This window comes from Mixophyes fleayi, unplaced genomic scaffold (genome assembly GCF_038048845.1).
Source record: "Mixophyes fleayi isolate aMixFle1 unplaced genomic scaffold, aMixFle1.hap1 Scaffold_1719, whole genome shotgun sequence".
Lineage (NCBI taxonomy): Eukaryota > Metazoa > Chordata > Amphibia > Anura > Limnodynastidae > Mixophyes > Mixophyes fleayi.
Window position 1 is genome coordinate 2,943 of NW_027446051.1, and position 9,424 is coordinate 12,366.

The 9,424-nt window shown below is 39.7% G+C and overlaps 1 protein-coding gene across 1 annotated transcript; it reads right to left on the reverse strand.

Moving 5' to 3' along the window:
- Positions 1-6,840: 6,840 nt before the first annotated feature.
- LOC142118379 (E3 SUMO-protein ligase KIAA1586-like) lies at positions 6,841-8,966 on the reverse strand (the record flags this gene model as incomplete). Its single annotated transcript, XM_075194147.1, has 1 exon — positions 6,841-8,966. A coding segment is annotated over one exon (1,944 nt), but the record flags the coding sequence as incomplete, so codon positions are not given.
- Positions 8,967-9,424: the final 458 nt, after the last annotated feature.

The following is a 9,424-nucleotide window of genomic DNA, read 5'->3' on the forward strand; positions in this document are numbered from 1 at the left end:
ACAGCCAGAAATATTAATGCACAATTAGGGAGGACACCCCAAAAACACTGAGGAGTGCTAAAAATTATTGAGTAGATACTGCTGACAGATATGACTTTTGACAGCCAGAAATATTAATGCACAATTAGGGAGGACACCCCAAAAACACTGAGGTGTGCTACAAATTATTGAGTAGATACTGCTGACAGATATGACTTTTGACAGCCAGAAAATATTAATGCACAATTAGGGAGGACACCCCAAAAACACTGAGGAGTGCTAAAAAATTATTGAGTAGATACTGCTGACAGATATGACTTTTGACAGCCAGAAATATTAATGCACAATTAGGGAGGACACCCCAAAAACACTGAGGTGTGCTACAAATTATTTAGTAGATACTGCTGACAGATATGACTTTTGACAGCCAGAAAATATTAATGCACAATTATGGGGGACACCCCAAAAGCGCTGGGGAGTGCCAAATATGAGGAAAAAATAATAAACCTCTATCCTCCTCTCTGCACTAGCGATTTTGGTTAGAGCAATTGCAAGAACAATATGGTATTCTCTGTCCCTGCTCTAATTAGCCTATGACTACACCCTGCTCTCTCCCTCTGTCAAATGGCGATGGATTGCTGTGGAGGCGTGTATTTATAAAGTTGAAGTATCGCGAGAACCGAGTCCCGAGATCCGACGACGTCACAATGACGTTCGTGCCTCGATTTGGATTCGGAATGGGCGGGAGAGTACCGAGCTGCTCAGCTCGGTACTCGGATACCCAAAGTTCGGGTGGGTTCGGTTCTCGGAGAACCGGACCCGCCCATCTCTAGTTAATAGGCAGAAAGTTCTTCTCCTGTTTCCTCCTGTTCAACTCCGGTATAACTCCGAATTATGCTGTTTAAATTTTTTGTTTCACACTTGTATCTATACACACTTAGAACTATACACACTAACTATACAGCCATCACTGGCTTTGCAGCCATTCTACTTTGAATATATCTGAGCCACAGTGAGCACCCGCTATCAGCCATCTCTTAAATTATCGGATACACTACGGACATTTATTTACCAGAACACATCAGTAATGGGATGGAAATGCTGTACTCCGCCTAGTTTACATTTTTATGAATGTCACATTCACATGCAGATAAGAATATCTGATAGGTGTTTGGGGGATGAATCTCTGTACTGTGTATTAAACTGCATACCATTGATTTACCTCTTTATTGCACCAAACCTCTTTACTTGTTAACTTAACACCTAAAACCTTATCTATAATATAATCACACTGACAACAACTTGATTTTGGTAAAAAAACAGGTCCCAGTTTTTTAAACAATAAAAGTATGGTGGCGGCGAGAGCAATCAGCCCGGGCTTACAAGGACGTGCCCCCATAAAGCAGGACGAGGGTCCCCCACACAAAGGGAATAAGGGCCAGGTTGCTTCGAAGGGGTTGTGACATGCGGCCAATCAGCGATACCATCGTGTGAATTAGCCGCTGATTGAAACATCTCCACATTACCTCAGTCTTAGAAGACAATACATTACATTGTCAATTAATTACATTTTCTTCTGTTACCAGGTGACCAAACAAACTCTGGTAGCAGCCCCATCACGGTAGTCCCATTGTCTCTTTGGACCTCTGTCTCTCAAGCTGACCGCGTTAGCCTGCATAGCTGTCCAGGAAGATGAGGGGGGTTCGGGCGAGTGGAGAGTGTCGCAGGCCCCTCTGCAAAACCACAACAAACAGAATCAGGTAATTACCCTTATTGTGTACAATATAGAATATAACACCACTAGACTTGTGTATATTCCTGTACCATTGTTCACTCTCTACCCTTGTTTTCTTTTCCAGGATTAAATGGATAACTCCAAATCAATTTGGTTTAAGATATTTTATTCACTTTTTCTTAGATGCGGAGCCACCACCACTGTGAGTGACCAGTCAGAGGAGCAGGAGGAGGAGCTGTGAGAGATCCCGCCCTCCTCACCGCCTGCTGGTCCTGCACATTGTCCATCTGTGCGGTCACTGGAAGCAATAGATAAATGGGACAAGACCACCAAAGAGCTCCTAATAACCATCAATCGCAGCCTTCGGTAGAAGAAGCACCAGGAAGGAGTGCCAATTAGCACGGAGAAGAAGGGCCTGATGGAGAGCATTTTGAACGCTATAAATGGGTTTGGCCAATCCCTGCAGCCATACTGAATCGGCTGCTCGCCGTGGCTCCAGAACCTTCCCCACATGTGACCCCAGTGAGCCTGAGCCTAAGGAAGCAGAGGACTCAGGACCTGGCTCTGCTCCTACAGCCCCCAGCTGAAATAACAGCAACATATTGTAAAAAATATATAAAAATTATAAACTGCATAACCTGGATGTGTTTCACTCTCTTAACCATAACCTCCTAATGACATATACAAGCTTACTTAACTTATCTAACAATAAAGACACTGAGACATATGAAAGTGGCTAAAGAAGGTCACAGTTTATTAATTATTAAATAAATGGCGGTGAAAGTGAACCGTGAGACAGCTAAATCAAACTAATATTTGGAACCAAGCGTGGATGGCTGACTCCACGTACCCGGGACACATCCTTAACTGCCTGGCCAACGCTAATTCTGACGTCAGAGTGACTAAGCCCCCTCCCGACTACGCAATGGCCGCCCTCAGATGCGGGCCAAGGGATCCTCATCAAAAAGGACTGCGTCACGTTCCTGGATGGGGATAGCACCTGTGGTCAAACAGCGATAACGCTGTAACGATCAGCCACTGCCCACAGTGACTTCCTACCAACTGTGCCTGCTCTGTGACGTGGGGAGGAACCAAATTAAAACTCATACGCCACGGAAGCAGGGAGGTCAATAAAGGGCATGGGTGGGTGGGATCTCGAGCAGTAAATGAGAAAGGACATGTGACATGCTAGGACTTATATAGACAGATCTCCAGGCACTCCCCTTCCTTCTTCACTGGTTGGCCTGGGAGTGTGGCATCTTACTTGCAGGTAAGGTTAACCTCACTTACTGCCACATATATATGCGTCTAAGTGCTTTCGTCCATATGAGAGTACAGGTTGTTCATAGTCATGATGGGCAACATGTTCAGATGAGTAGATAAAATATATTCTGCATAGTGAAACGTGTGTTGAGTCCATTGTGAATTTTTTTTGCTAAAGAATCTGCTATAAAACACATCGCAGCCACATTCTCCTGCAGCGTGTATACATCATGGACTAAAAGTATCATTCCAAATTTCAATGGTTTAGGCCATCAATTACTATATATTTAGATTATACTTACAGCTGAAGTGTTGCTGAATCACATAATAATCGTCCGTTTCTGCAAGAAGCTCCTATATGTCAGGAAAAGGAGATAGAACATTTCTTTTTTTAAAAAAAGTAGTAATAAAAATGATATTAATTAAAAATAACATAGAAAACATTTAGCATAATATATAAATCATATGAAGCCAGAGTACCACTGACACATGCGGGATGGATACCATCTACATGTAGGAGCAGAAATCGACATTCGGGCAGAACAGGCAATGTTTTTCCAGTCTTCAAATGTCCAGTTTTGGTGAGCCTGTGCCGCTGTAGTCCATAGTTTCCTGACGTGTTTGGCCCCCTCCAGACCTTTAGTCACACCCCTCTCCCAGACTACACTTGCCGAAAGTAGGCAAGTATGCTGTAATCTGTGATGTAACTGCATTATAACATTGATGTTTTGCTAAACTGCATTATTACAGGTGTAATACGCAGCTTACTGTGTTTTCCCCTCCAAGATCCACATTATTTTCTGGGTAGAAAATATACTGAAAAGTTAATGTCCTCTGAATATTTTTATAAATACTCCCATCCTCTCGCTGGTCAATTTCTTGCCATTTCTTTTCCAATTCTTGGTCCCTGTCCTGATATAATGACATTTATTAAAGATTGGGGGGTACATAGGGGGAGGCAAACTGGGGCAGCTGTCGCAGGCAGCAATATTTAGGGGGCAATAGAACAAAAACTATTATTATTTTCAAAATGCCAACTTTCTTGGTGCAGATATAAAATATAAATGGTATTTACTTTGGTAGCTCTAATAATCTAATAATGCTTAAAATGAAAATATTTGTCTTTTATAATGTACACAAATCATATACAAATGTTTATGGTAGATGTCTTTCTTAACATTAATGAATTAATTTAACACAGGAAACCGCAGTTGGGGCAGACTATTCTGTAGCAGGTGAAATGGGTGTCGGATGGTTTTGTGAAAATGTGAATTAGTTAAATATACTATATTTTAGTTTCCAGCCATCACCTCTTGATTTACAATGGGCAAATTGAAGATTCGGCGGCACAAATGCAGCTCTGGAACCGCAGTGGTTTTTACAGCTGCAGTCTCAGTTAATGTTATAGGTTTGCAGGGCAGAATGGTCACAGTTATAGAGGAATTGACATCTGCACACAACGGAGGAGGCGTTTGGTGGAGTCAGGGCGTTCGGTTCCTGGCGCGTCACAGAGTAGGTACACCGATGCACCTCATTTTGCAGAGCAGCGCTATGAACGAGATTTGAAATGATTGTAATGAGGTGTGTCCTTGCCAGGTGCGGGCCTTTCCCACTCTGCAAATGAATTTTAATTTTACACCAGCTCAGAACTGGGAGTACTCAGCCGTCCGCACTAGTATTCGGAACTTAAACTAGCCCCCTAGTTGGAGCAAGAGATACATCAGTAAACCAGCGTACTTCTGTGTGCACCTGAGTTTGTCTTGGACATGACTGTACGAGAACACCCTTACTGTATATTGCCTACGTGTGTTCGCCCATTCCCCACCCTGTTCACTCCCCTAAAATCGGTGGCTGTAGTAAGTGTCTTTGCACTCATAGGTGACTTGGACGTGGCTGCGTTCAATTGCGTACCGTCCGGGTCTAGGCAAGCGCAGGGTATTTTCTGCTGACGATAGCACCCATTTGCGGGATACGTTCCTTAATGACTCAAACCTAAGGTGTGCATTGAATGAGGCATCTGATTGACCCTGAATCACAGCTATCAATTTAGATGCTTCATTTTTATCCACATTACTGACCATAGGAGATGGAATACCCTGGACAACTGCATTCCTCTGTACTGAAAACAGTCTTCCTTCCAAGCTTCACTTCCACAACCCAAGTCCCCTGGAATCTGCCATAATCCACAGACTAGACTAGCTTAGAGAGTCGCAGACATATTCTCACATTGAAACAGTGTAATAGTCACAAACAGTCTGGGGTATCTGCAGTATGCATGACCAGTATCCTTGAAGAAGAGGGGCAAGTGCAGCATTTGGAGGGGGGGATTTGTAATGTAAATGGTGTCGTAAAATGATCACAGGGGAAAACACATGATATTCATTTTTCCTATTTTGCCATCTCTTTTTGCCTATTAAAAGTATTTACCACTTTGAGATTTTTACACAATTTTACTTTCTAACATCATAGAATCATAATGGATTTATCCCAGAATCCCTCCCACTGATAAAAACATAACAGTCCACAATGCCAAAACAAAATAGCTAAACATTTTTCTTAAGTAATTACAAATATAAAACAGACAACGATTGCTTGAGCATTTTGCCCAAGTAAACCCTGCTGTAATTAGTTGTCTTCAGAGGTCACATAAGTAATTGGATCCCACCTGTGTACAATTAGTGTTTCACGTAATCTGAAAATAAACACACGTGTCTGTGAGAGGTCCTACAGTTGGTCAAAGCTTCATCATGAAGTTCAAAGAAAATTCAAATAGAACATGTTAATGATCAGCACTGGTCAGAAGAAGGTTATAATGAGATTTCCAAACTGTTTACCATCCCCCAGAGCACTATCACATCCATCATAAAGAAATTAAGATAATGTGGCACAGCTGTGAATTTGTCTAGAACAAAACTGAATATCCCTCCGAGAAGGGCACTTGTCAGGGTACCCACCAAGAGGAGCCTGGCAGCTCTGTCAGTTTAGATTTCCATTTCAGAGTTGATAGAAACTATCCATAGGACAACAGTAGCCTGCCTACATGAAATCTTGCCTAGAATTTGTCTGAAAGCATGGGGAAGATGTTTATACCAAGTGGAGAAAGATTATCTGTCCTGATGAGACCAAGATTGAATGTTTGGCTTCAATGCCAGGCAGAAATCTAACGCAGCACGTGATTCCAAAAGAACGATCCCTACATTGAATCATGCTGGTGGTATAATGTTATGGGATTTTTCCTCTGCATCAAGGACTGGAAAACTTGATAAAATCGAGGGCAAATTGAGTGGACTAAGATGTAGCCAAATCTTGCAGGAAAACCTGCTGCAGTCAACAGCCGGTCAGTGAGCCGAAGCGTACAGCAAATGCCACATTGGAGTGGCTTAAATACCAAGCAAATCATTGATCCAGAGTAGCCCGGTCAAAGCTAAGTCACATTCCCAATCTGTGGAATGGTTTGAAAATTTCCCACCAAGGGTCCTCTTGTAACTGAAAATGACAAAGCAGAATTGGCGAAAATTGCAGTTTCTTGGTGTGCAAAGCAGGTAGAAGATTGCCCAAATATACTCACGGCTTTAATTCCTGCTAAATGAGTTTCTACCAAGTATAAAAATAAGGGTGTGAATATATATGCAACCAGTCATTTTTTTTTTGCAATTATTTAAACTAAAGCTTTAGAGATGTATTTTATATTTGTCAAATGTATTTAGATCGGTGTTAAGAATTACCATATAAATTCATTTTGATTACATAATATAAGAGAAGAAAATAAAATAAAATGGGAAGAGTGGGGGAGGGGGTGAACACTTTTATATAACACTGTATATAACAGACACACATGGATGGTATATATGGGTCAGTGGTGGGATTCAAAAAAATTAACAACAGGTTCTATGTCCTAATGACCATTTTAACTATACCAAAAGATAAACCGAAAGGTAGTCTAACAATTCACGCATTAAATACTGCAATAAGAACAGTAAAAGAGGTAAAGACAACTAGATTATGTGTAACGTAAGATTTTAAATATTAAATACCTCATAAACAGTTAGTGAAGATATTTCCATATTGCTGTTTGATTGGCGTCCTCACTTGCAATTTTCTTTGCTTTTATCCGAGCATCATCAGCTGTGTGATTTACCCTTAACCATCTTTGCACTGTAGGAGTAGGATTCCATTCCTTCAGCGGTAGGCCGATAAGACCGATAATCATAATGTTTGATATATTGGAAACAGTTAGCCGACTTCTCTTCTCAGAACATATAATGTTCATCTTTGAAAAACCCCTTTCTGCTTCTGCTGAACTTACAGCAATTGTTCTGACAATATTTCTAGCTCTTTGAACACTTTCAGGAATTGAATAGTTCTCGTTGCTTTTTAACACATTTTCCACAAAATCTCGATACTCATTAATCTCAATTTGGTAATTGAAAAATGTATTAAATACATGCAATTGCTCTTCAGCTGCTTTCCATGGAACTATTACTTCTTCAATATTCCAGTAATCTGGCTCCAAAAACTTGAGAAATTGTAATGCATTATTATCATCAAATTGGCTACAACTTGCTTTTAAATGGCCACAATCCATTAATCTTTTTTTAAAATTCGTTACAATGCCTTGTAAGAGTGTTTTCCGAGGAAGGCCAACAAACCGATGATTTTCTACAAAATCGATTTTTTTGTAGCTTTCTGAAGTAATTAATTCATTAACCTTTTTTTCGTATGGACCCTTTTCTTTTTCAAGCATTTCAAATGCTTTAATAGATCGAATCACAAGCTTTTCAGCCTTTATTATGTCGGTATTTCTTGCTTGCAGTGCATTGGAAAGCAGAGAAATTTCGTGTAAAATATCAATCATTAATGCCAAATCAGTTAAAAAAAATATATTTTTAAGACGGGTAGCCATACCCAAGTACTTGGCATTTGAAGAAAAATAGTGATGTAGTGCAGGATAAGCGCGCCACACAGCTAGGGTTGACCTTAAACTACAGGCAGCCCATCTTGGTCCCAAAATTCTACCAATCTTAATAATTTCAATTCCAAGTTGTTCGGATATTTTGGTAAGTTCAATCTGGTTCTTATTGGATTGATGAAAAATAGTATATATCTTATCAAGGAATATTTTGAAATGATTTACTTGCTTTATTTCCTTTATTGAGTCATCTAAAACAAGTTGGAGGCGATGGTTTAAACAGTGCCATATTATTATGTTTGGGAAGTCTTTTGTGATCCTAGTGCTCACTCCAGATTTTCGCCCAAGCATAACACTTGCACCATCAGAGCAAAATCCGATTAAATTTTTTTGTAAGTAGTTCTTGGTAAGCCCAATTTTATGTAAGCTTTCCAGAACTGAAGAACATATTGTCTCTGCATCTTGTTTTTCCAATTCAACTAGCTCAACAAAAATTGTTGGAGATGAAACTGAGTCCTCAACTTTTAAGAACAGTGTTATAACTGGTTTGCAAGATATAGTTGAAGCTTCATCAATAATCAAACATATTTTCTTATCTTTTGCAGTAATTTTACTAAATATTTCTTTTTTAATTTCCTTGGCAATAAAATCTACTATTTTCACAGCAGTTTTACGTGAATGCAATCCTATTCCCATATCTAATCCATTTTTCATTTGCAGTTCGATCTCATCTTCTATGTCTGAAAATGGTTTACATCTTTTTGTCAGGCTGTAAATTGTATTAAATACTCTACAAGTAGTACTGAAATATTTTTTATTCATTGTATCTACTACGTTTGTTATAGTATCCTGCTCACGTATTTTAAAGTTGTCTTTACAAATGTTATGAGCCTTTGATGAAAAATGTTCTTTCATTTTTTTCCTTAGAGAAGCTTGTTGTACCATTCTGTTTTTCCCTGATGCCTCAATCTGAAAACCTTTCCACTCTTTTGACACATGAACACTTTTCTCTTTTATGAAATCATATTTCGCACAATACTCACAACCTAACTTTTTGTTACAAATGCCCAGGCATTCATATTTTTCTTTAAAATTTTTATATTGTTGCACTGACCAGCATTCCGGAAGACTGTCTGCAATATTGGAGTTGTTGTGATTTTCTATTTCAATTGACGTGCTGCTTTCTTCACACTGTATTGGTTGTGCTAGTGACTGTGTTGAACCTTCCAAGGGCAATTCTGATACAACAGCGGAATCTGACTTTGTTTTCTTATTGAAAAAATCTCTCAAAGTATGTTGCCTTTTCATCCTTGTTTCAAGGGCTACATAAAAAACATTAAAAAAATTGTATATAATAGCATTTATTTATGGACATGGAAGTAGAAGCATACATCTCAGCCTCACTCTAAGTACAGAAATCATGGTCCCATGGCAGCATGAAGAATCTTCATCATACTACTGCGCCATTTTGATTCCCCCCTCCACCACTACAGGCTAATTAAAATGGCTCCTCTCCTCTCTGGCCAGCCCTCAGCCAG